The sequence below is a fragment of the Suillus subaureus genome (genome assembly GCF_016647635.1).
Source record: "Suillus subaureus strain MN1 chromosome Unknown BJ212scaffold_18, whole genome shotgun sequence".
In the NCBI taxonomy this organism is placed as follows: Eukaryota; Fungi; Basidiomycota; class Agaricomycetes; order Boletales; family Suillaceae; genus Suillus; species Suillus subaureus.
In genome coordinates this window covers 571,606-596,983 of record NW_024538574.1, presented here as the reverse complement: position 1 = coordinate 596,983, position 25,378 = coordinate 571,606, and the positions used below count along the sequence as shown (strand labels likewise).

At 50.1% G+C, this 25,378-nt stretch overlaps 10 protein-coding genes and 1 non-coding gene across 11 annotated transcripts; 7 read left to right on the top strand and 4 right to left on the bottom strand.

Annotated features, from left to right (window-relative positions):
- Window positions 1-49: 49 nt before the first annotated feature.
- Window positions 50-4,319, bottom strand: BJ212DRAFT_1273150 (beta and beta-prime subunits of DNA dependent RNA-polymerase; the record flags this gene model as incomplete). The annotated part of the gene is made up of 12 exons (XM_041331068.1): window positions 50-520; window positions 572-800; window positions 848-1,133; window positions 1,183-1,714; window positions 1,767-1,793; window positions 1,843-2,396; window positions 2,447-2,695; window positions 2,748-2,953; window positions 3,005-3,618; window positions 3,671-3,796; window positions 3,880-3,965; window positions 4,019-4,319. The coding sequence occupies 12 exons, from the start codon at window positions 4,317-4,319 to the stop codon at window positions 50-52; spliced, it is 3,681 nt and encodes a 1,226-aa protein (XP_041192643.1).
- Window positions 4,320-4,395: 76 nt separating this feature from the next.
- Window positions 4,396-5,368, top strand: BJ212DRAFT_238308 (uncharacterized protein). The gene is made up of 4 exons (XM_041342724.1): window positions 4,396-4,619; window positions 4,677-5,071; window positions 5,128-5,276; window positions 5,338-5,368. The coding sequence occupies exons 1-3, from the start codon at window positions 4,511-4,513 to the stop codon at window positions 5,239-5,241; spliced, it is 618 nt and encodes a 205-aa protein (XP_041192642.1). The 5' UTR covers window positions 4,396-4,510; the 3' UTR covers window positions 5,242-5,276; window positions 5,338-5,368.
- BJ212DRAFT_238261 (nucleoporin autopeptidase-domain-containing protein) lies at window positions 5,002-8,000 on the top strand. The gene is made up of 6 exons (XM_041342723.1): window positions 5,002-5,071; window positions 5,128-5,276; window positions 5,338-5,806; window positions 5,860-5,988; window positions 6,041-6,277; window positions 6,333-8,000. The coding sequence occupies exons 2-6, from the start codon at window positions 5,247-5,249 to the stop codon at window positions 7,856-7,858; spliced, it is 2,391 nt and encodes a 796-aa protein (XP_041192641.1). The 5' UTR covers window positions 5,002-5,071; window positions 5,128-5,246; the 3' UTR covers window positions 7,859-8,000.
- A 206-nt stretch (window positions 8,001-8,206) lies between these two features.
- Window positions 8,207-9,094, top strand: BJ212DRAFT_1272892 (uncharacterized protein; the record flags this gene model as incomplete). The annotated part of the gene is made up of 6 exons (XM_041331050.1): window positions 8,207-8,439; window positions 8,490-8,666; window positions 8,721-8,742; window positions 8,810-8,914; window positions 8,970-8,999; window positions 9,050-9,094. Coding segments are annotated over 6 exons (612 nt in total), but the record flags the coding sequence as incomplete, so codon positions are not given.
- A 318-nt stretch (window positions 9,095-9,412) lies between these two features.
- On the bottom strand, window positions 9,413-10,055 carry BJ212DRAFT_1273125 (cytochrome b5-like heme/steroid binding domain-containing protein; the record flags this gene model as incomplete). The annotated part of the gene is made up of 6 exons (XM_041331065.1): window positions 9,413-9,479; window positions 9,529-9,602; window positions 9,653-9,750; window positions 9,808-9,844; window positions 9,895-9,923; window positions 9,977-10,055. The coding sequence occupies 6 exons, from the start codon at window positions 10,053-10,055 to the stop codon at window positions 9,413-9,415; spliced, it is 384 nt and encodes a 127-aa protein (XP_041192639.1).
- An 848-nt stretch (window positions 10,056-10,903) lies between these two features.
- Window positions 10,904-13,841, top strand: BJ212DRAFT_238196 (uncharacterized protein). The gene is made up of 4 exons (XM_041342721.1): window positions 10,904-11,222; window positions 11,279-11,481; window positions 11,532-12,466; window positions 12,518-13,841. The coding sequence occupies exons 1-4, from the start codon at window positions 11,026-11,028 to the stop codon at window positions 13,751-13,753; spliced, it is 2,571 nt and encodes an 856-aa protein (XP_041192638.1). The 5' UTR covers window positions 10,904-11,025; the 3' UTR covers window positions 13,754-13,841.
- Window positions 13,842-15,874: 2,033 nt separating this feature from the next.
- Window positions 15,875-15,953, bottom strand: BJ212DRAFT_t67. The gene has a single exon. It is a non-coding gene; the product is annotated as a tRNA-Arg (tRNA).
- BJ212DRAFT_1358138 (cyclophilin-like domain-containing protein) lies at window positions 15,916-18,041 on the top strand. The gene is made up of 5 exons (XM_041335802.1): window positions 15,916-16,183; window positions 16,235-16,624; window positions 16,681-17,069; window positions 17,122-17,177; window positions 17,226-18,041. The coding sequence occupies exons 1-5, from the start codon at window positions 15,994-15,996 to the stop codon at window positions 17,557-17,559; spliced, it is 1,359 nt and encodes a 452-aa protein (XP_041192637.1). The 5' UTR covers window positions 15,916-15,993; the 3' UTR covers window positions 17,560-18,041.
- Window positions 17,755-18,582, top strand: BJ212DRAFT_1447314 (uncharacterized protein; the record flags this gene model as incomplete). The annotated part of the gene is made up of 1 exon (XM_041338381.1): window positions 17,755-18,582. The coding sequence occupies one exon, from the start codon at window positions 17,755-17,757 to the stop codon at window positions 18,580-18,582; it is 828 nt and encodes a 275-aa protein (XP_041192636.1).
- A 547-nt stretch (window positions 18,583-19,129) lies between these two features.
- On the top strand, window positions 19,130-21,532 carry BJ212DRAFT_1587966 (Aldehyde/histidinol dehydrogenase). Its single transcript, XM_041342418.1, has 10 exons — window positions 19,130-19,357; window positions 19,414-19,521; window positions 19,582-19,860; window positions 19,913-19,998; window positions 20,046-20,131; window positions 20,186-20,554; window positions 20,608-20,749; window positions 20,805-20,887; window positions 20,937-21,171; window positions 21,223-21,532. The coding sequence occupies exons 1-10, from the start codon at window positions 19,301-19,303 to the stop codon at window positions 21,470-21,472; spliced, it is 1,695 nt and encodes a 564-aa protein (XP_041192635.1). The 5' UTR covers window positions 19,130-19,300; the 3' UTR covers window positions 21,473-21,532.
- Window positions 21,533-21,857: 325 nt separating this feature from the next.
- BJ212DRAFT_1358125 (uncharacterized protein) lies at window positions 21,858-22,823 on the bottom strand. The gene is made up of 3 exons (XM_041335801.1): window positions 22,348-22,823; window positions 22,258-22,295; window positions 21,858-22,205 (listed from the first exon to the last, which is right to left on the bottom strand). Exons 1-2 carry the CDS (start codon window positions 22,782-22,784, stop codon window positions 22,280-22,282), a joined length of 453 nt encoding a protein of 150 aa, XP_041192634.1. The 5' UTR covers window positions 22,785-22,823; the 3' UTR covers window positions 21,858-22,205; window positions 22,258-22,279.
- Between the last annotated feature and the right edge of the window lie 2,555 nt (window positions 22,824-25,378).

Here is a 25,378-nt window from a genome sequence, read left to right as displayed (position 1 = left end):
TTTGAGCCACAAGTGAATATCGATCCAAGCACTAGGTGGGCGACAGTTGTCATTGCACTTCCAATGAAACGGCAATGCCCATGGCGGCCAGCTCGGCGCAAAGATAGCGGAACACGTAGGGGACTGCCACGACATCGAGATCACCACCTTTTGATGACCTGCGCAGCATGTTCGATGACGATATAGCCACCTTCACGCCAGGCAACGGACTTCGATCGGGATTTTGTCCTGTGATCAGAGCCTGGCGAGCTCGTTCGTCATCTTCCTCGGCAACTGCGCGGCACACTCTGCAGTACTCTCCACCTGGACCACTTGCTTTCATCGTGCCAGCAGATGACTCGCCCAAACTTATATCATCGTAACCAAGGGATATGAGACTGCCACAGGTCCGACAGACCCATGCAGTGGAGTAATCTGAGCAATTCATTAATCGGTCCTGGAGAAGGAACGACGTCCCATGAGCAATCAGAGCGTCGCGTTCCATCTCCCCAAATCGGATGCCGCCAGCACGTTTGCGGCCCTGTTCAGGTGATTAACAAACAGACATCACCATATATAACGACTTCCCTACCTTGACTGGCTGACGTGTCACTGGGTCAACCGGCCCTGTGGTTCTGACCTGGAATTTGTCTAGGACCATGTGCCGCAGACGTTGGTAGTAAACAACGCCGATGTAGATATCCGCGGCGAACTCTTGCCCAGTGATGCCCGAGTACATGGGCTCGTTACCGTAGTAATTATACCCAGCTGCTAATAACTGTTCGCCAAAGTAGTCAATTGCCCTGTCTTCTTCAGAGAACCTGGATGCCGTCAGCTGGCGCCGTCAACAGGAGCAGTAGTGATTTACTGGAAAGGGGTCGCATCTTGTGCCAGTCCGTGCATAGCGCCAGCCTTGCCAGCCATGCTCTCCACTAACATGCCGATGGTCATACGACTTGGGAATGCATGCGGATTAATGATAACATCAGGTTGCATTCCGCTCTCCGAGAAGGGCATGTCAACGGTGGGCCATTTTTGTGAGCATACACCCTTCTGACCATGACGAGACGAAAATTTATCACCAATAACGGGAGAACGAGTTATGCGGAAAGTGATATGTAATTTTTGCAACTCTATGTCTCCAGTATCACCACCTTGAATTCCGTTAGCAGCTACCAGGATGAACCAGGGCGAAGACCATACCTAACATGCGCACTTCATCCACGATTCCTTGCTCATCGCCTTTGTACTTGACGAACCTCGTGCGTCCGGTAGTCTCATCAATGTAAGCGGCTATAGGATCCCCAGAATCCAATTTGGTGCCGATGAACGGCAGGCCATCTTTATCCAAAAAATGACAGCAGGTATGCTGTCCATCGCCTTCGGCCGTTCGAACATCGTGACCAAGACCAAAATGTAGTGTAGGGGATGCTGATGATTTGACAGCCCCTCGCATTTCCTTTAGATCGATTATCTGAGACTTGTAGACTGTTCCGTAGCCGAAGCCTCGTTCATGTGCGGATTTGTTCAGGATCATGGCGTCCTCCATGTCGTAACCGGTGTAAGAAATGACAGCAACGACGGCATTGGTGCCGTTTGGGAACGAGTCCATGGCGTAAGTGTTGTATAGATGTGGCCGAACAATGGGAGTTTGGCCAGTCTGTAACCGGTAGAGCTTGTTGTCCGTTCTATGTTGTAGGGCGGTAGATGGGGTACCCATAGTTTGTTTACCCATCTTGAGACACGAAGTCAAGCAGGGGTGATGGTTCTTGTGTACTGGGACTTACCTGACACTGATAGATATTTCTGGGACTCTGCACAGCAAATTAGTAGCAGCCTGTAGAGTTCGTTCTTGCGCGTTACCTGATTGAAATCCGAGAACGGCGTCAAATTTGCCAAGATGGACAAGAAATTTGTTGGTGCATGTTCCACGTGTGTTGAAACATCTGGCTCGACCTCGTCAGGTTTGATTGCGATGTTCATGTATACCTGTTCAAATGATCCAACTTGGTCGTCCTTTCCGTTGGCGATGAACTTCACAGGACGCATCATCCTCGCCCGGGTAGAAAACAGAAACAAACCGGGGTACTGTCCACCTTTCGATTCAGGAACAAACCCGATTTCCAGATCAAGAGGAACCTTGTGTCGACCCTCGGTTTTCCATATCCGTAGATTGGTGGCAAGTTGCTGAGCAACCGACTGTCTTGCCCAGCCGATGACGCGACCATCAAGTTGAACGCAAAGATTTTTCCGGCCATCTATTGAAGATGAGAAGGCCTGTGTCATGCCGTGAGCTGCCAGGAGTGCGGGAATCTCAGCAACGGAAAGAGGTGCCGTGACAATGCGGCACGTCCTCGAAAGATGATTGAGCAGACCACACGGGGCACCATCAGGCGTGTGCACCGGACACAGGAAACCTGGATAATTGTCAGAACGGGACCAGAATGGCTGAAGTGCGCCACTTTACCCCAAGCTTCTGGTAATAACTTTCGAACGGTTGTTGTCTTGAGCTCGGCGAAGAAGGCACCACGATGGATACATCTAAAATGACTTATATACCTCATCCAATTGAGTTTTTCGGCAACAATAGTAAACCCAGATGCTTGTTGCAAATCAAGACCCGACGGTGAGACCAGATTACCAGTAGCCAAGAAGTTTGACATCTTGGAACCGATATCCCAGTTCACCTTATTGATAACCTTCATGATATATCGTTCTATGATTATCATCAGTTCATAGCAGGGTCGAAACGAAGCATTTGTGCGTACTGTCAAGAAAATCGACCGGTGGTTCTTCTTTCCTGACATCTGTCGCAATCTGGTTTCTCACTTGGTTCAGCGCTTCCTCAAGGCGTTCCTTGATGATCATGCCGTATAAATAACCAGGGAGCAGTACTTCCTGGTGCTGTGGCGAATCTGGGTTATCTGCGCAGCACGAGGAAGATACCACACTGTACAACTTTCGCAGCATGAATCTGCAGGTAGTGGTCAGCATACATCAAGAAACGGAGAAAGTGGGTACGAACACTAGCATCCGGAATTTGTCGCGAGCCGATTCAAGATGCACCAGAACCATCTTTTGAATTAACCAAGCCCCAAGAGCTTGGTTCGTCCAGTCTTCGGGCATGCCAAGAACGACTCGAAATTTGTCGCCCAAGTACTCAAGACACTGATCACCAGTGTACAAGCTATACATCTTGAAACTACGCAAAAGCAGCTCAACCCGATCTGTTAGAAATGTGTTTTCGTAATCTTGCATCATGACGTTATCAAAAATCTCCCTGTCGGAAGCGCCGATGAGAGCCTTGAGGATAAGCATAATGGGTATCACATATTCTTGTTTTCTCCAGCTGAATCGTAACATTGCGCTTCCGTTTGAGAGATAGTGAAGAGTATTGGTAACGCTGGATTGATCAGGGCGAACACAGCGGATCTGCACTGCATACTGCGTGTACGAAGGGCCACGGTTGGCGAAAGATGGGCGAAGCAGCGAAGTGACATGGTTTCGACGGGGAAGGATCAGATAGCGAATTAACCGTTCATTCCCATTGATAATGAAGTAGCCACCAAATTCTTCTGGCTCTTCATGCCGCCTCACAAGATCTGCGGAAGGTAGGCTACGAATATTGCATCGAACAGACTAATAATATTGGTCAGTTCATCGTCCAAACACGCATATAATGGGTGCTTACCCGAACCATGATCGGAACTAGACCACAGTCCCGCATTACAAATTGATCGGGATGAATGTCCCCATTAATGCTCCAGCAGACCTTTGCTTGCATACGCCCCCGATAAGAGGTCAAGCGTTCACGAGCCTATCATGTGCGTCAGCCTTAGAGCATTTATCTTCCACCCTGTAGAGCTTGGGTTCAGGTTACGTTCGACGGAAGCAACTTACCTCTGTAGGAAATATCTTGCGCTCAGTGCTCCATGTATCTCTGTCTGGAACTCTAGGAGGAGCTATAGATACCTCTTCTATCCATACTATTCCATGCGATGAACACTGTATGCAATTGGGAGCCAAATGCACCACTCACTGCTCAGTCGATTGCCCCAGCCACGCTGACCACTCTCTGTCCCAAGCTCGCCGCTGCCATCGAACACGACGCGTTCGCCTATGTCCTTCAGACCTAAAGACAACAGTCCCCGACCATCTCCGTCTCCCTTTGGCAGTCCAGAATCATCGAAGAGGGCGTTGAAGGATTCGATATGAGGCGTGACAAATTCGTTAAGGATCGGATGTGTTGAGCTTGTTTTGGATGGATTTTTGAATGATTCTTCACGCTGGATAGTGTTAAAAGTAGGCTGCCGCCTTGACTTCTGCGAGCCGTCGGGCATAATGTCTGAACTACTTCCCGTGGCTTTTCTCAGCACCTCTTGCCAATTTTTTGGCTGAATAAGGTTAGTTATTGCCGTGAGATATAATTGCTAAATATGTGCATGTCGGACCTTTGATATTATAAACTCCGCATCCTACTCCTGATGTCGACAGCACCAGCGACAAACGACTGCAGGCTTTTTCTTCAGATATGTTCGGAAGTAACACGGTACAATCTTCCTGGGCAAATCCCCAACAGAACCAGAGCCAACCGCAGAGTTCTGGTTTTGGTCAGCCTAGCGGCTTCGGAACCGGAGCAGGTAAGCAAGTCATATTTACCTGTACAGCGTTTTACCCACCTATTAATCGCCGAACAGCCTTTGGATCAACAGGTGCTTTTGGTCAGCCCCAGCAGCCACAGGCCAACCCAATGTTTGGCAATTTGGCGAACCCAAGCTCGGGAACTTCAGCATTTGGTGTGTCCTATCGCGTTTGTATTGTATTCCTCGTGACTGAATTACATTCGGCGCAGGCGCATTTGGCCAGAATCCTCCACAACCAGCCGCGGGTACCTCAGCATTCGGAGCTCCAAAGCCTGCCACGGGCTTATTTGGAGGGGCAGGTACCTCAGCTTTCGGAAGTGGCGGTAATACTTTTGGCTCGACGGCTGGAACGGGGACCACTGTTTTCGGGTCTAATCCCAACACTGGGGGTGCGTTTGGTTCTTTTGGACAGAATAGACCCACCACTGGCTTTGGTTCTACTTCTCCAAGTAAGTCCTCTTTTATTTTTATGAAATCACTGAAAGGACCTCACGCTTGTCTTCAGCCACTGGCAATGACACCGCTGCTCCTGTTACAACAGGCACATCGAATCCTTCCTACAGCTCGTTCGGTGAAAAGGATCCAACGTCAGCAACTACTCTGCAATATCAAACTATAACGGCTATGCCCGCCTATCGAGGGACATCGCTCGAGGTGAGTGATTATCACCTTCATATATCATTTCCTCGCTTAACAGTCTTGAAATCTTACCTAGGAGCTTCGTCATCAAGATTATCAACAGGGACGGAAGACTGCAGGGGCATTCGGCCAGCCATCCTTTGGTGGCACAACAACTACCCAACCAACGAATTTATTCGGAGGTGCACCTACGCAGCCTGCCAGTACATCTATGTTCAGCGGTGGCGCCGGCGCGGGTACAGGCGCGTTCGGAAGCACGGGAACAACAGGCAATCCTAGTACTGGCTTTGGAGCTTTCACCCAACCTCAGCCCGCGCAACCGGCAACAGGTACTGGAACCGGAATATTTGGGTCAGCCTTTGGTCAGCCTCAACAGCAGCAGCAGCAGCAACAGCAACAACCTTCCGTCTTCGGTTCTTTCGGGCAGCCACAGCAGCAGCCAGCCACAACTGGGACCAGCATCTTCAGTTCGGGTGGTGGTGGTACATTTGGGCAGCAGAACAAGCCCGCCACTGGCTTCAGCAGTAGTGCCTTCGGGCCAACAAGTAGGACTCTTGCCGCTGCCGATCTCATATCTTTTAACATTCTCTAACAGCAGGTGGCGCGTTCGGTTCTACAGGAACCTTTGGACAACCAGCCAGCCAGCCTGCTGCAGGTACTACAAGCATTTTTGGCCAGCCTCAACAGCAGCAGCAACCCGCAACTGGGGGCACATTCAGTAGTTTTGGTACATTACAACGTTCACGTTCTAAGAACAATACTAACTTTTTTGCTGTCAGGTTCGAACACGACTGCCAAACCGTCGATTTTTGGTCAGCCTGCTCAAAGTGGCACAACGTCTACCGGCTTTGGCACGTTTGGCAATCAGCAGCAGCAGCAGCAGCAGCAACAACAACAACAACAACAACAACAACCCCAGCAGCAACCCCAGCAGCCGCAAGCGGGTAGCATATTCGGCAACACGGGTGGTGGCATGTTTGGTCAGCCACAGCAGCAGCAACCTCAACAGACTGGGTGTAGGTTTCTTTCTTTTTCCCACTAGTTCATCTTGGTGATCTTTTTCATGAATAGTATTTGGTCCCACCACAGCCCAACCTCAAGGTGGCCTATTTGGAGGTCCGACGACGGGTGGAGGTTTATTTGGGAACACCCAACAAAATCAACAGCAGACCCAACAGCCTGCTCAACCGGGTGGGCTTTTTGGGCCCAAACCAGCCATGGGCGGGGGTTTGTTCGGAAATACATTCGGTCAGACGGGCACGACGGGAACAATCAGCTCGCAACCCCAAACAAATATTTTCGGGCAGCCTGCAGGTCAAGCAACGAACCAGCAATCAACAGCTGGGACGAACGCGTTCGGCACATCCTTATATGGTCCCAAGCCTGCCGCACCGGGGCTTGGTACTTCGACATCAACGGGTGGCTCATTATTTGGAAATGGACAATCGTTGTCTAGTCTAAACGCCTCTGCTACTGTTCCTGGAGCACAGGGAACTTTGTTCGCCTCCATTGCCGAACCACTTTCTCAGAACCTGCCAATCTTCTCGATGCTTCCTCCTGGCCCGCGTGCCGTAGACCTTGACCAACAACCCAAAAAGAAACCTGGCTTTTTCGTCGACGTCCCTACACGTTCACCTATTCCATACCTGCAACTCGGCTATACTCCCGCTAATTCGAAGCTGCGCGGCTTTGCGACATCAACGTCAGGGGCTGCGCTTGGGTCCAGCACGAGTCCCTTCGCCACTTCATTGACGAATGGGAAATCCAATGCGTTGGCACTTAGTCGCCTCGATGGGAAGGGTCCTGATGGATTGTTGGGGCGAAGCTCCACTCCATCTCTAGGAAGTGGAGGGCGTCAAAGCGTGAAGAAATTGATACTGGACAAGAAAGTTGAGCCTGCAGACCTCTTTAGTCAATCCGGTTCGCGCGCTACTCCCAGCAGAGTAACGTTCAGCCCTGCCCTCAGCCAGGCCGCACGCGAGAAAGAAGTCGCAAGAGAGAAAGAAGTCGCCGTCAGTGCAGCATCCGCTGCTCCTCAAGTGGAGACTCCAACACCTATTGCTCGCAAAGTTCCTGGTCGCTTCTCTGCACAGAGCACCATCAACGTGTTGGGCTCCCAACCACCCTCACCTGCAAAAGAGCCAGCAGCATTGCAACATGGTAGCTACTGGGTGAAGCCTGCACTACCAACTCTCATCAACCTTGGTTACGAGGACCTAGTGGCATTCAAGGACCTTATTGTTGGGCGTGTCGGCTATGGCGAAATCCAATTTTTGGAGCCAGTCGACCTCACTAACCTTCCAAGACTTGGCGCTCTCCTGGGCGAGATCGTCAAGTTTGATGATAAAGAGTGCAGCGTTTACCCGGACACTGATGATGCAGACAAGCCTGCACCGGGCTCAGGGCTCAACGTTCGCGCGCGCATTGTTCTTGTCAGATGCTGGGCGACGGATAAAGCGACTCGCGAGCCCATCAAGGATGAGAAAGATCCTGGTGCAATCAAGCACCTGAAGCGACTGAGGACGATCAAGGAAACCCACTTCGAGAGCTTTGACATTCGGGAGGGAAAATGGACATTCAGTGTGGATCATTTCTGAGCATGGCTCTCGTTGTTCGTGAGGTGTTGGTTCTCCGCTGACATACATGTGCGGTGCAGTAGTATTCCTTTCCATATCTTTGTAAGTGTTGTCTATGCCACGAAGTGCTGTTATTAGTTTAGATGCAGTTAGGAATACTTTGTACGCAAGTAGATAGCTTTGAATATTTGAATAATAACAAACACCAGAAGCAAACAACAATGATATCACTTTGCGCCCGACAAGTTGAAACGCGTCACTTTGAAATTACCAGCATTCCGACGACTCCCATCATTGTCCTATCATGAACATGTTGAATGCAAGTACAGGTCATACAATGCCCGAAATCATGCTGACCGCGTTCGACAGATACCTGAAAACGAGCTTAAGGGGCAAAACGCGGCTGTCGCGCGCGGTGCCATAGAGGGCGCACTCACAGGCTCAGCAATCGTAGCACCGACATGGTACCTTCTGAATCGCAGATGGCCCGCTTTTCGTGCTTTGCCTACTACGATGAAGACGCTGGGCGCCGTCATCATCATAGCGCCCTTGATTTCCATTAGGGCGGAGCACCGTGGGCTGGACTTTGATCGCCAGCATTGGTATGTCGGACGTCTTGCTTTGAGACGTTATCTAACTCGGATTGGTTCAGGGCGGGTATTGAAAAGACGGAGCTGGAGAAGGAGCGAGAGGAGGAGCGGAGGAGGTGGGCTTCGTTGAGCCCTAAGGACAAATTAGCAGAGTGGACAGCGAAGCACCAGCTCAGTGTTATCGTCGGCAGCTGGGCCCTTACTATGGGTCTCGTCGGAAGCAAAGTCATGCGCGACCCGTGCGTTTTCCTTTTGCAGTGTGGTTTGAGCTGGGCTGACCACCGAGATAACAGCTTGATATCTACACCAAACAAGGTACGAACTTTTGTTACTTCCGTAACTGCTTGTTTTCGTGCTGAAACCTGTTATATCATTGCATCAGATTGTTCAAGTGCGTCTCTGGGCTCAGGGGCTTACTATCGGTGTCATCATCGCAGCAGCCGCTCTAACACACTCCCAGCGCGCACAGGCGGCTAACATGAGGAAGGTGTGCTCCTTCTTTCCCTGTGTTTCTGTCATCGAGCCTTCTAACACTTCATTAGCACTCTCCAGATCATACTTGGGTTTACCTGGTATGAATTTACACTTTACATTTCACATGTTGTGTTAACTTTAGTTCCAGCTGGACGAACAGCGCCTTAAGAAGGAACGTGCACAAAAGGCTTAGTACTTGCCCTGTCCATGGTTTGGTTTCATCCTTTTCTGTTGTATCAATACGCGGCCCGTTATCTGTACAGGTCTGACTCATCAGCACAGTTAATTAATCGTTCCATTTCGGTGTTCTTCCAATCCAATACAAATCCTGGCTCATCCGAAGTTGATTCACGCTAAACCTGCAAAAAAATGAAGCTCTATATCGCAAGGGACCCATGATAGATATAGCGACAGACGAAGCAGGTTCATGGGTAACGGGCAAGAATATCATGAGGATATAAAATGATGTACGCCAAGAGGTGTCAGGAGGACAGAAAGTCGATCCATGCCTTCATGCTCCATAGAAGCGCCATGCAAAGTATGCTCCCAGTAGGGTCAATGGGATAAAGTACATCAAGCTGCAAGAGATGTCAGTTGTCAAGTGAACGCGCGCGCAAAGAAACCTACCTTGAACCTTGCTCAACGGCGTCAGAGACCGAAGCGCCAGAGCCGGGGGTCTTGGTATCGCTGATTTTCAGAGCCTGATACACTGGGTTAGTGCAGTTCAAGTTAGAATTGCAGTGCATCTTACGCCATCCTTCTCAAAAGCTCCGACAAGGAGGGGAGGGAGGAGGTCACGGGCCTCGTCAGAGTGGCCAACATCTTCGAAAGCCTGGGTTGCGTCTTTGCCTGTAGACGGCATATCTTTAGCCCAGGATTAGCCGCCCATTTTCATGGGACACATACCAGCTTCAGCCAATATCACGTCGTCACCTCCTGGATGCTACATCATCGTCAGGGAACAGTTCAACATCCACGCCGGTGCTTGCATACCTCGTCGATGAACTTAGTAACATCGTACACTATCCAACACGTCACCACGCAGACACGATTTGACAAGCTTCCTTGTACTCACCTTCTCCGTGGATAAGAACATAGAGACTGTCTTTAGTAGAGTGTGCTTTGAGCTCTTCGTACGTGACGACCTTGGCCATTGCAAGTCCTGTTAGTTGCAAACGAGAAAGACGGTGGTGACGGGATTGACTATGAAGCAAACAAGGAAGTAAGCGTTTCAATTGCAATTCAATGTATAAAAACCCGTCGAGATATTTTCTCACACCAATCGTACGCCTTGGAAACTAATTATGTGATGGTTTCCCGCCAAATTGTTTAGTCTAAGGGCTGCTCTGTTTCAAAAGCTCGTGATCCGGGCAAGCGTCGCTAAACCTGTCCTAAACGGGACTCGTTACGGCGCGCAGCGCCAACACTTGGGTCCTCGAACCATACTAGCCAGGTATGAAGAATCTGCTGGGCCAATCGGAACATTCTTTTTAAATCGATACACACACTCTTGTGACGAGTCCTTGCTGGCCTCAGAAATTCTCAAGAAAATAAAGCGCATCACGGACGGACGGACGAGACACCACCGGTCGTGGAAAAAATAAATTGTGTAGAAAGTAAGTATATCCGCATCGGTTTAGTACTCGAATGACCACAGTGATTACTGTACAGACAGCTGGACATTCAAGCGTGGAACCAAGCACGCTCTAACAGCTAAATCTTCCACGTCATCAGTATAGGGACGAAAGCACTGTGAGCCATGTCCCTAGGCATTGGCGAGTGGAGGTCGCGCAAGAAAGAAGAGTCGATCAAAGTCTACACCAAGTCACTTCCAAGATGCCGGTATGATTTGGTGTAAATCCGGGTCGTAATCGTCTGCTAATAAAATAGGGAGGACGAGACAGGCGGGAAGTGTTGTTGTGTGGCGCTTTCGCTCATCGTTTATAATCAGGCAGCTGGCACCTAAGACGAGGAAGAAAATTTGGACTTCGTTATCAGTTGACAAAAAAATTTAACGTAAATGCAATTTTTCAATCTCCGATTCACTCAGCATTCGGGCCGTGCCGAGGAGTGTGGGACACCTTTCTTGACCGCTCTCTCAACGCTCCCGCAAGACGTCGTACCATGGCTTACGACGAGCATGCTGACATTCTCGGCGGCCCCATCTTGCAGATACCAAATACTGGTATTCTGGGTCAATGGTCCCAGTACTCGATCCTATTCAGGGCTAGTCTCATCTTAGCACTTGGTCTATTGGTATTGCTCATCTCACTACGCGCCTGGGACATATGGAAAAAAAATCAGGAATTGGGTTACAGAAAGTGCGTCATTCTTTTTGCCCTCTTTAACCCCTACTCACGACACTTACGACAATCAGAGCGATGCGTCGCAAACATGGAATCCCAGACTCGGACTGTCGTCCCTTTGCTGTAGCATATGCTGCGGCCACCCGGGCGCGCGCTGAACGTGAAGCTCAGGACAGACTACAGGCTAATAACGTCACGGAAGAGCTTTCGGTGATAAATAATCAGGTTCCGTTGCCAGACATGCATGGATTGAGGCGAAGGGCGGCCGAACCTGGTGTGTGGAACTTTTTCGTGATTTGTTGTCTCGATCTGATCGGTATATAGCTACGAAGCCACATGCTAATCAACTCCCTGCCACAAGACGTGCCATTTCTGGCTTTGATCACAAGCCCAATGGATTTGACTTTGCGCACCGATATAATCCCCGCCTTCAGGATGGCCTCCTCCCTCTCTCACGCGAGTCCCTAACGTCTGGGAAACGTTTCTCCTATCGTCGTGCTAGCAGAAAGGATCTCGCTTTCGACACGAATGCGGCAGTGGAAGGCAAGAAACGAGCTTATGATCATGAGGGCAATCATGAGCCTGAAATATCAAAGAAGTCTCGTGTTGATAGTGGTGACCTCATTGATGACGACGAGGAACTTGATTTACTCGAGGAAGAGGACGAGCTAGAGCCCGCTCAACGGGGATCAAAACGGACTTTTGACTTGGATGAGGAAGCTGATTATATGCGCACCGATGGTCGTGACAAGCGCCCCCGAAATATGTCGCGGGCTCAGACACCTGAAGACCAGGAAATGGAAGATATCGAGGATGATGTCGCTGAGTTGCACCCAATTCCTCGTGGGAAGAAGCGTGATCGTGCTGAGGCTGGCTCTACGTTTGGCGGTGATGATGAAGAGGAGGCACTAGATGATCAAGATGACAGGTCTCACCGTCATCGCAAGCGTCGCACAGTTCGTCCAAGAAAATCAGATGGCGGTAGGAAGCGAGATCGTGATCCTGAATCCCCAGCAAGCGAGGGCAGTATTGGAGGTTCTCATAGGCACAGCGAGCGCACCTCCAAGAAGAAGAAAGGGGGCAAGAAAGCCTCTTCCGTGGCGGTCAGTGATGCTCAGGACGGCTCGCAGGATCCCCTTTGCAATGGTAGAAAGATTGGTGAGGAGTGGGAATCGAATGGTGTTCAATATAAGGTCGGGAATGAGGGCGAGCGGCTTCGTCTTACTTTGGTGAAAAAGGCTCGGAGCAAATATTCGATGGTAGGTCGCGGTCCCTTTGTCGATGTACATGTGGAGCTAACCGAAACACAGCCCAAGGATTCTCAGCACCCAGATCGACAGGCTAATATGGAGATCTACGTGGAAACTTGGCTGACAGATGAACAATACAAAGATGCTGAGGAACGGCAGGAACTTGTGTGGCAAGAGACGCCTAGAGCCTCGATTGAGCCTAGCACCCCCGGTGAAGCTCCTGTATCACCAACAAAGACGGGGAAGGATCTGCTCTGGGATTCGATGAAGAACAGCCCTGTTTCTAGCCGTGCCTTTCGCCAGTCATTAACCAATGGCTCAGCCCGGGTGAATCCATTTAAGCAACCTTTGCCGCAGGCTCCATCTGGCCGACGTGTTGCCTCTTCGAATACCCATATTCCACCCTTAATTCCTGGTGTGGCCGAAGGTCCATCTCGTCCGGGGTTCCGTGCATTCTCAAAGTGGGAGAAGCAGGATCTTGAGGCTGAGGCGATGGCGAAGATGCGTGCACGGATGCTGGAGCAGAAGAAAGGAGAGACCCCGCAATCAAAGGCCTTTGAGCTTCCGACCAGCGTCACGGCGCCCGAGCTAGGCCCTAAAGCTCCGGCTGTGCCCATTATTACATTCACCCCGCCACCTCCTGCTGCATCCACGTCTGGCGGCACTGAGACAAAGCCGACACCATCACTATTTTCATTTGGCAATACCTCAACGAGCACGGACGCCTCGAAGTCCACTGCTCCTACTGAGTCTCCCACACCAGCAAGTGTCACGCCTGTGGCCTCAGCTCCAGCTGCCAATAAACCCAGCTTATTCCCTACATCGTCTGCTCCACAAATATCCCCTGCAGCACCTGTGTCTTCAGGTGGTCCGCCCACGACACAACCTCCACCACCATCGCCGCCACCACCGCACCTACCACATCATCCGCACCCTCTGTACCTAACTTTTTCGCCAAGCCAGCTGCACCATCGACACCTGCACCTGCAGCAACCGGAGTTCCTTCATTTTCTTTTGGTCCCACGCCTACACAGCCGCTGTTCGCTGCACCTGCTTCCGCATCTACTGATCCCTTCTCTGCGCCTGTGGCATCAAACATGGAAACCAACAAACCGGCACCGTTCCCCTTCGCAAAACCCAGTGTGCTACCTTCCTCGGCGCCAACATCTACACCGACACAAGCTAATCCACTATCGATATTTGGGGCAGCCTCAAGCACTGCTAACCCGTCGTCAATATTTGGGGCATCTTCAAGTAACCCTGCAACTTCTGCTCCATCCGCACCTGCTCCGCTGAAGTTCGACTTTGGCAAGAAGCCCGCTAGCACGATCCCCAAACCTGCTGCCATATCTCCCCCTACTGCAACTGCTGCCGATGTCGCAAAACAGACTAGCCCTTTGTTCACGTTCTCGGCGGCTACTCCCCAATCCAGTTCCATAGGATCGACTTCACCGCAGAAGTTCCCGTTCGGTCAGCCTATATCGGCATCAGTATTTGGTTCTGGTGGCAATGCTACTGCTGCATCAAAACCTGCTGAGACCTCGGATGCACATAAGCCCAAAGGAGCAGAGACAGAGATGCCCAAATTTTCATTTGGTCCGCCCTCCAGTGCTTCAACATCTGGCTTTACAGGTGCTTCATCGGCACCCAAGTCAACGCCGAACTTTGGAACACCGTCGGGAATATCAGCCTTTGCCACAGCTCCTTCATCGGGCGGTGATGTGAAGAAGACGGACGCGCCATTATCGATCTTTGGCGCCGCAAATGCTACCAAAGAAGATGGAAGCAAGGTTGGCGCTTCTACACCTGCACTCTTCGGTGGTTCCGGCTTTGGTGCAAATGCAAACGGCGTCTCGAGTAATATATTTGAGAAGTCCAGTGCTCCGCAGCCTAGTGGTGACGCAAGCACATCTACATCGACTCCCAAGAGTGTGTTTAACAATGCCACGTCAAGCAATACATTCTCTACAACTCCTGTTGGATCGCCTGTTGTATTTGGCAATGCCCAACCAGGCGCTTTCGCGTTTGGCAATGGATCAACCAAGCCTGCAGATAGTGCGAAACTGTCACCATTTGCTCCTCCATCAAGCAATACCACTTCTTCTGCCTTTTCGTTTGGAAAGAAGGAAGACACTGCAGCGCCTTCTTCGTCTGGCATCAATGCTTCCACTGCGCCTGCGTCATCGATGCCCGCGTTTGCATTTGGATCTTCTGTGTTCAGTCAACCTTCGACGGGTACTTCAAATGGAGTAACGCAACAGCAACCAGTTTTTGGGAAACCGTCGGCACCTACGCCTAGTGCATTTGGTTTCGGTAGTGGAACCAGTGGTACTGGGACTGGAACTGGAAGCAGCACATTCGTTTTTGGAGGTCAGCCCGGAGGCCAAAATCAACAGCAATGATGCATTTCCACGTCTTTTGTATATACTCCAGTGGGACTGCATACATGACCTTGTACAGCACATACCTCTTTCCGTATTGCGTTCGTCCCTGGTACTTCATACATATCTCATCGCATGTCATTGTTTGTTTTTGTACCATCACGATTAATGTGTTCGGGGCATTCAGCGCTATCTGACTTGGAGGCTCCTGCGTCTGGCAGCTTGATACGTCTGCTTTAATACTCACTTACACCAGCATCGTATCTCCCATTCTAATTAAACGATCCAAGTATCGTTGGTCTTTGCACTCTGTGCTTGTGAACACCGAAGCATAATGCAAGGATGCGGAGGTCGCGTATTTGAACATGAATGGGCGAAGGGAAAAGTTGGCCACTATCGAATTGGTATCAGTTCCTAGATGTTGACATTGACCAGTACTTGATTGCAGAGTTTGGACAACCGGTGATGATTCGCAAAACGCAAATAGTGCAGGCCTGGAGAGGCGAGCACGATCACTAATGATGATCGGCTGATCGTAACTCGGGAGTCAGTGCACCAGTCATGCACAGTTGAGCATCATTGACGAATACTTTCGTTGTCGGTAGGGCCTAACGTTCCAGAACAAACCAGACTTCCCGTCACGTCGAACGAGTACAGACTTCTGAGCAGCGGAGGTACGAATACAGACGCGTACGTCGGCATTTCGAGACTGACTCGGAAATCCCTGTTTTTGGTGCAGATTTACCGTGATGCGGCAGATTCAAGAAGATCTGGGGGATTAATGTGATGTGCAGTTTTCGAAGAGTCACGGTGACCATCATGATCTGCAATGGTTAAACGTGTGTATTGCTTCCGATACAAGAGGCACTTGCCACCTGGCAAACGAATTGATTTCATGGTGGGCGAACCAAGTCTGAGCGCAGTTCCGAGTGAATCGAATGCATGTCTTCTGACATTACATAATATTGGCTGCCAAAAAATAATCATGTTGGAGCTTCCTGAATCCTGAGTGCAGTAGCAAAAGGCTTCAAATACATGACCACCGCAGGGGTCGAACCTGCAATCTCCTGATAACGTAATCGTAGTCAGACGCGATGCCATTTCGCCAGGCGGCCCTTGAAACAAGGGAACGTGCATGTGCTATATCCCGAAGACATGACAAAATTACCCACTATCACTAAAAGTTGGAACTACGCCTACCGGACCTCCACCATGTCGGTCCTGTTCGAAACTTCTCTAGGCGACCTCGTCATCGACCTTGAGGTGGAGCAGTGTCCGAAAACATGCGAGAACTTCTTGAAACTTTGTAAGGTGTACTACTATAATTTGAATGCATTCTTCAATGGTGCGTAATTCTCCCTTCATTGGTACCTTTGCCTTAAATAACAGTATCCAGTATCCAAAGATTTCCTAGCCCAGGCTGGTGACCCCACTGCCACAGGAACGGGTGGAGAATCAATATGGTCCTACATTGCCTCGCAAGAAAAGAAGGATGCCACAGTCGCCCGGTATTTTGCCCCAGAAATCGTGCCAAAGTTGAAACACACCCATAAAGGCACTGTGTCCATGGCTGTGGCACCCTCTGTGAACGGCGAGAAAGGCGGTTGTGGCAGCCAGTTCTTCATTACACTTGCAGACAACATAGACTATCTCGACGGGAAACATGCAATTTTTGGTCATGTCGTAGAAGGGTTGGCAATGCTGGACAAGCTGAATGAGGAATGTTTCACAGATCAAGATGGGAGACCATTCAAAGATGTGCGGATAAGACACGTCGTTATTCTCGGTGCGTTAGCACCTAGGTGGACCCTGACGTCTTCATGTGCTGATGGACATTCATAGATGACCCATTCCCTGATCCACCCAACCTAATCCAACCTCCGTCATCTCCAACTCGCCCCCCAGACAATTCTACTAGGATTGCTGAAGATGAAGATCCGCTTGCCACTCTTCCGGATGAAGAAGAGGAGCGTATACGTCGTGAAAAGGCCGCAGCAGCCTCTGCCCTAACGCTTGAAATGGTTGGCGACCTGCCTTTTGCCAACGTCCGGCCACCAGAAAACGTCCTTTTCGTATGCAAACTGAACCCTGTCACACGAGACGAAGACTTGGAACTCATCTTCTCGAGATTTGGCACCATTATGAGTTGCCAAGTCATTAGAGACAAGAAAACGGGCGACTCGTTACAATATGCTTTCATAGAATTTGATAAACGAGATGATGCAGAACAGGTTCGTGGTGCACAGCTTCTGCATAGTGAAACATGACTCAAGGACCTGCCAGGCCTATTTTAAGATGCAAAATGTATTGGTAGATGATAGACGGATTTGGGTAGATTTGTACGTGCGAAACCACTTCAATTGTCTTGTCTTACCTCATCTACGCAGCTCGCAGTCCGTGGCAAGGCTCAATACCTCCTGGTCCAATAACCCCAAAGTGGGACTGCATAGCAAAGAAAGGGGTGGGTTCGGCGGTCGTGAAGACTTGGAAGAAACTCGACGATACCGGGCAGCTGGAAGAAGCGATGGCAGAGATCGTTATGGAATGGTGTTCGAAGTCCCGGATGACAGAGGAACATCACGTAGGAGCAGACATGATCGAGATAGGAAAGACCCTCGAGATCGGCGCCAACGCTCTGCCTCCCCTGTGCCGCGCAACAGATCTGGGGAACGGCGCCGCAGCAGAGATAGACATTCTCGTGATCACGGGACACGCCGCTAATGGCGGATCTGAAACTGAACACCGTGCTTGTATGTTTCTATTCATTGTGCTTTGTGTACCAAAATGATCTGCCCCTATGAGGCAGCCCGCTAGTCTGAATTGTAATTCCACCATTGCTGTGCCGCTGGCTAGCTTATAAAACCTGCATTCGCCCAATGAGAACAGGAACTCTCTGTCTCTCTTCTGGTCTCCATGATGACACAGTCACACAACGACTTCTACGCTCCCGGCTCTGATATGCTTCTGCTCTCGAGTGACGATGTCAAATTCTGCGTCCACCGTTGTATGCTAGCGGCCGCTTCTCCATTCTTTGAACATATGTTTGCATTGCCGCAGCCCCCTGACGATCCAAAAAACGAGGAACGTCGTCCTATGATCCCCGTGTCGGAGCCTGGCTCGACCGTGCACACGCTTCTGTGTTTCATTTATCCCATACCTCATCCCACCATTTCATCACTTGACGAACTCAGCATTATTCTCGGAGTCGCAGTCAAATACGATTTTCTTGGCGTCATCTCTTCTCTTCGCAAGCAGCTTATCTCCCCCGCATATTTGAGAGACGATCCAGTGCGAGTGTTTGCAATCGCAAGTCGCTACGACTTTGAGGATGAAGCTCAGGTTGCGTCGCAACACACGCTTTCTATCAACATCCTTGACTGTCCATTGTCGGATGACTTCCGCTTCATCACAGCCCACTCTTACCATCGCCTCCTCGTCTTGCACAAGAAACGGTCGAAGGATGCCCAAGCGCTTCTCAAGATTCCAGAAGACGTGAAATGCTTGCAGTGCTCAGGGCCGTATTATGGGGCGTTTGTACCACCAAAGTGGTGGAAGGAGTTTGAAAGAATGGCAAGAGCGGAACTGGAAACACGGCCAACTACAGACGTTATCTTCAATATGCCATTCTTTGCACGGGCCGCCGAGGCATCAGGATGCGCGCGATGTGCGAGTAGCATTCTGGACTCGCATCAATTCTTGTCAGATCTCAAGCGACAGATCGACGAGCTTCCTGCTACTATATGATTCGTTCTTCTTCACGACTATCACGACATTATCATTGCCACATAATCTAGGACTTCTCAGGGACGTTCTTTATATGCGTCATTCTACGTTAATATCCTCAAGACTTTACTCCCGCGACATTGACTCGCCATTACTCTTTCTTAAACCGATTCATGTTACAGTCCTATAGTCACTACAGTACACATTGGAACGATATACTCTTAGATCTAACCTCGCCAGGTGCCATAGCACCATTACTGTACTTGGTTGAACTTGTATGCATTATGATATGGCTGTACATGGATATCACTTAGGTAGTATTGAACTATGTATAGTAGGCTACGTAGGTGATCAAATTTGCAACCATTGGAGATGATATTAGGTTGATCCCCAATACAACGGTGCCTGACTGACGTGTAAGTAATATTGTACGGCGTCAACTGGTTAAGCGAGTATGACTCGGAGGCTCAGTGGGATGGCAGGTGGGGAAATGCCGTAATCATCTTGTGGTAAACGTTAGCTAGGGGAGGACTGGAAGGATGGTAGGAGGAGTCCTTGAGTATGTACAATCGGGATTATGGAGAAAACAGGAACCAAGTAGAAATCAAAGTGAAACATTATTCAGAGATACCCGAGTTGATGAGTAACCAGGGTAGCGTGACACTAATCTGCTTGGACTAAAATTAAAGTCCTGGGCACCTCTCCCTGATCTACCTATCTCAACGACTTTGTCTTCAAGATGTCTACACCACAGCTGGCCACATTCAAGGTACCTGCAGTCGAAAATGAACCTATGGTCAGTCTATGTGAACTTCACTAGTCACTCCTTCTCATGCTGAACCATATCGGCAGCGAAGTTATGCTGTGGGATCAGCAGAGCGCAAGGGTCTCGAGGCTGCACTCGCTCAGATGCAACAGGAACTTCCATTCGAGGTTCCCTGTATCGTGAATGGCTTACCGGTCTGTACATCATGTCACCAGCCAATTCCTTGATGTGACTTAGCTTTCCGCGGATCTTAGATTAGAACTGGTAATCTTGCAAAGCAGCCCATACCCTCCGATCACGCCCGTCATCTCTGCACATACCACGAGGCAGATGAATCTACCGTAGCTAGTGCGATTGATGGTGCCCTTGCTGCCAAGGCTGAGTGGGAGGCCATGCCTTGGAACGATCGCGCCGCCATCTTCCTGCGTGCTGCAGAGCTTGTTAGCGGCAAGTACCGTTACAAATTGATAGCAGCTACTATGCTTGGTCAAGGGAAGAACGCTTGGCAGGCAGAGATTGATGCTGCTGCTGAGGTGTGTAAGATGGGGTTATCTTGGTGGCAGTTGATTGACGGAACTTTCGTAGCTCTCGGACTTCTTCCGTTTCGGCGTCAAATATGTCGAGGAGCTCTACGCACAGCAACCTCCTAAGAACTCAGCAGGAGCATGGAAGTAAGTCCAGTATCCTTTCTATGAGGCTACTTCTGATGATTGCTTAGCCGTGTCGAGTATCGTGCACTGGAAGGATTTGTCCTCGCAGTTTCGCCATTCAACTTCACGGCAATTGGTGGCAACCTCCCAGGTGGTACGAGCGACTATTCCATCACGAGTTTTACGTTCTGAATGAGTCATTTCTTAGTTCCCGCGATCGTCGGTAACACTGTCGTATGGAAGCCTTCACCGGCGGCTACGTATTCCAACTACTTGGTCTACCAGATTCTCGCGGAAGCCGGTGTTCCAGCCGGTGTCATCCAGTTCGTTCCCGGGCCACCTCCAGAAGTCGTCGCACAGGCCATATCCCACCCCAACTTTGCAGCACTCCACTTCACAGGCAGCACCTTTATCTTCAAGAAGCTATGGAAGGACATTGCCGCAAACCTAGACAAGTACAAAGGGTATCCGAGAATCGTCGGTGAGACAGGAGGGAAGAACTTCCATGTCATCCACAAGTCGGCAGACGTCCGAAATGCAGTTTTGCAGACTATTCGAGGCGGCTTTGAGTATCAAGGTGCGCATATTGTGTGTATGAGTGGCGCACAAGATTGATGGGCGTGTGTGCAGGACAAAAATGTTCTGCATTGTCACGGCTATATGTTTCCTCTTCGCTTTGGTCATCTGGATTCAAAGATATGTTCTTGTCAGAGGTTGCGAAGATCAAAGTGGGGTCACCATCAGACTTTAGCAACTTCATGGGACCCGTGATGTACGTTCCATTTTTATGCATCGGACTGCGTACCGGTCACTAAACAACACCGCAGAGGTCGTCCCGCTTATGACAAAATAATGGGCTTCATCCAGAAAGCCAAGGATGCGGGAGGGGAGGTTCTTATCGGTGGCACCGGTAAGGCGGATAGTATGACCCGCCTGCGATTTCTCTCATGATTATACAGGTGATGACTCCAAGGGCTACTTCATACAACCCACCATCATTTTAACCAAAGATCCTGAATCAATCACGATGAAAGAGGAAATCTTTGGTCCTGTCATCACTGTAATGGTTTTTTGTTCAGAAATGTGGCCAAATAGACTAACAACTTTTCAGGTCTATGTGTACGACGATGCGAATTATGAGAAAACTCTAGAACTGATCGACAACACCTCGCCTTATGCACTGACCGGCTCTATGTAAGTCGCAAGGTCTCTGCGGCATATGTTGACTGACAACTTCTTTTCCAGCTTCGCCGCAGACCGCAAAGCGCTTCTGACTGCCACAAACAAGCTACGCAACGCTGCCGGCAACGTCTATTACAATGAGAAATGCACTGGCGCGGTCGTGGGTCAACAACCCTTTGGAGGAGCACGAGCAAGCGGGACCAACGACAAAGCTGGGAGTATTAGTATCTTCTACCGGTTCGTTTCGGCGAGAAGCATGAAAGAGAACTTCGTGGGTCTGGAGGACTTCCAATACCCGTCGAACTTGATTTGAGATAATTGGTGTGTAACAAGAAGAATCGATGTTGTATCAATCAAAGAATCATGCTACTTGTGTTTGATGAGAAACGTCGTGGAGGACGAATTTTAAAGCGAGCAAGGAAGAGCACTACTAGGAGCAACAAATCATTGCCATCTCGCCTCATCGCGTCGTCGTCACTCTACGGTATCAGGTATTGGCAGCGGTCATATAACCTCGTGGCGCGCACTAGATTTTTGGAACCTTGTGAAGCGTTCATGCGCTCTGCAACCGCAATAATAGCGTGGATGGCCATGGATCGACTCTAGTTTATATTCTTTGCTTGAACTCTAGCGGAGACTTACTAGATTCGAGGACGCCATCTGATAATACTGTACAACACTCCAGAGTTCCTAATCGATCTAGATCTACACAGGTTCTCGTTGCAGCGTGACGTTCACGACAAGGTCCTGCTGTTAGTAATAATAATACTGTCGGACTCGAGTCAGTCAGTACCCGTACGTGCGATAGCGATTCGCTGAAGTTGTCAGAAGATGATGCTTCACATGAAAGAAGGCTAGTACTACCATAAGATTCTCGATGGTCACCCAGGCTTCGAAAGGTTTCGTATGACAATTTGTAAGGACGACCAGCACGCAACAACATCTCCTGACGGAATCACTTGATCCATAACACTCAGTATGCACTCTGACGAACTAGCGGTAGCATTTGGAGGCATACTCGGTCTGGTTGTCGGCGGGTGGTCTCACTTGAACAACTTCAAATTCAAACTCGTAGGATTGACACGGAACAAAACTGACACTCGATATTACAGCAATTGGATCATGTGCAAGTAGCGCTAGAAGCATTGATTTAGCAACTATGAGGGGCTGTCAAGGCTAAGAACTTACACATCTCGGCAATTCGACCAGTGTTCTCCATGAGCCATGCGACTCAAATCAATCTCTTGCCCACTGGGTATCACAAACACAGTCCGGGGAGAATAGAATGGTTGTTGTCGGGAAGGGGGTGGTACCCAGAAAAGCAACCGACGATCGGCTCCTACCATCCATCCATCTTTCAGCAAGACAGGGGTTGAATTGAGGTCATGATGAGAGGTGCTCTCGAGCAGCTCAGCAGGGTTGTACAGCGCAAGCTCCAAGCTTGATGCGAAGCAAATGGCGTGATTGTTCCGGGTGTTGGCTAACATGATAGTTTCCTGTTTGCGAGGTGTGGTGGGACGTCCACTCAAAGATAATGCAGATGGGTGGATCTCAGTGTGCTCCTGGAATTGCTGCTCTGTCGCTGCATTCCACAGCCGGACAGTGGAATCTTTTGAACCAGACATGATGCGAGTGCCATCAGGGGAGAATGAGACTGAGTAAACCGAACGAGTGTGCCCTCGGAAGGGCTCACCCAATGGTTCCCCCGTCACTGCATTCCACAGTCGGACAGTGGAATCATGTGAGCCAGACACAATGCGAGTGCCATCGGGCGAGAATGAGATTGACAAAACCGAATCAGTGTGCCCTCGGAAGGGCTCACCCAATGGCAGTCCTGTCGCTGCATCCCACAGCCGAACGGTCAAATCCTTTGAACTAGACACGATGCGAGTGCTATCGGGCGAGAACGAAACTGAGTAAACCGAACTAGTGTGCCCCCGGAGGGGCTCACCCAATGACAGCCCAGTCGCTGCATCCCACAACCGGACAGTGGAATCCTGTGAACCAGATACGATCCGAGTGCTATCGGGCGAGAATGAGACTGACCAAACCGGATGAGTGTGCCCTTGGAAGGGCTCCCCTAATGGCTCCCCCGTCGCTGCATCCCATAGCCGGACAGTGGAATCCTCTGAACCAGACACGATGCGAGTGCCATCAGGGGAGAACGAAACTGACTGAACCGAATAACTGTGCCCTTGGAAGGGCTTACCCAATGACAACCCCGTCGCCGCATCCCACAACCGGACAGTGGAATCCTTTGAACCAGATACGATGCGAGTGCCATCGGGGGAGAACGACACTGACCAAACCGGACCAGTGTGCCCTCGGAAGGGCTCACCCAATGGCAGCCCCGTCGCCGCATCCCACAGCCGGACAGTGGAATCCTCTGAACCGGACACGATGCGAGTGCCATCGGGGGAGAACGAGACTGACCAAACCCAATTAGTGTGTCCACTGATCACGGTCTGAATAGCCGTCCAGTTCACGGGACGTCCATGTGTCAGACGAAGAGTGTTCGGAAACCTTGCAGTAAATTTTGTAGCTATCGTGGACTTGATGGGCGAAAATGGCAGCGCTGATACATACAGATGCGGCGTGCTGTGCAAAATCATCCCACCAAAGACTTGGACGAATCTCTGCACATCCTTTGCATTGAACAAGACATTTTCATATCCGAATTGGCCCTGTGTTTGCACGTAAGCACTTCGCCTGACACCACCAGAGGACTCTGTTCTCGCCTTCAGCCACTGAGTAATGAGTGGAAGCACAACAACTGCAACGCTGAGTGCATTGAGAAGGCCGAGTGCCTCAATCCAGAAGAGCAGCCGCTCGTTGTCGAAGAATGATCCTATTTCCTTTGCGAGATCCGTGTCGAAGTCCGCTGCTCGTACGTGCGTAGCCCAAAATCGACAGGAATAAGACAGATGCGAGGGAATGCATCTTGCAACTCGATCGGGCAGCCCGGCGTCTTTGCTATTGGGGAGGTATGAAGACTTTAAATTACACATATTGAACCGAAGGTCATGTTCCATCACTCCAAGTGATGCAAAAGCAAGATTGCGTTGCGCGTTCGATATCTCCACGAAAAAGTCTCCACTGGATGATTTGTCTGTCAGGAATTCGCGGAAGGATGCGTGAAGGGGTCGGATGGGGCTAGATGAGTTGGTGGTGCTGCTCAGCAGGGACCCCATATGTTCTACCACGACTTGCACGTCATAATGCTCGCTTTGGTCAGAAAAATGGTGGCGCATGGCATTCAGGGCATCTAGAGGGAGGGGTTCGGCTGAGCCAAGTATTTGTCCCATCACGGAATGAAACCTTGCTAGCGCTTGCTGATAACCAGCTTCTGTGGTATGTCTGCCCTTCCGCATGTTTTCTCCTAAAATGAAGCTATACATGCCATACAACGAGTCTTTCCGCTCTCCGTGATCGTGGGACATGACAGCATTGAAGCGTTCGATTGCCCGTGAACCAGGAGTTTCCTGGATATATTTGCATGCAAGACGTGCCCACTCGAATAGTCCACCAGCCTTGTCAGCGAGACCTCCAAACTCTTTGTCCCCAAGGTCAGACACCTTTTTCAGCTCGTGAGACACAAAAGTGCGACTGTCTCTCTTCGAGACTTCTTCTGGAATGTTGTCCATGGATAACCGTTGAATATGTGGAGCATCCCGAAATTCAGAATCAATATCATGAAGCGGGCGAGAGGTAACGAGAATCCGAAAGTTGGGAGGGAGTTCGGTGATTTTGGGAAGACCTTCGATCTCCAGTGTATTGGCAAGTATGCGAAGAAGGTCATCCCGTGTCTCCCTTCCGCCGCTCTCATCCAGCGCTTCGATGACAATTAAAACAGGCCCGACATTCGACCTAAATAACTTCTTCAGCGGTTCCATAAACAGCTTGCGCCACTGCTGGATGATATCTGTCGTATTCTTGAGCGCATTTATATTTTTGACTGTGTCTGCCAATGTTCGTCTCATCTCTGGATCACGGCCGGCGAGGTCGCGAGCAATAGTGGAGAAGACTTTTTCATGACGCTTCTCGGCTTTAAGGTCCTGGTCGAAGCAGAAACATGAACCAAGCCCTCCCAAGTCGTTGAACCAGTTAGCGACTGTGTGAGCGATAACTGATTTTCCCGTGCCTGCAGGGCCAGATAGCCACAGCACACGCTGAGCGGTATCTCCGCTGTTGTTGATCCATTCGGTAATCTGGGAGAGAA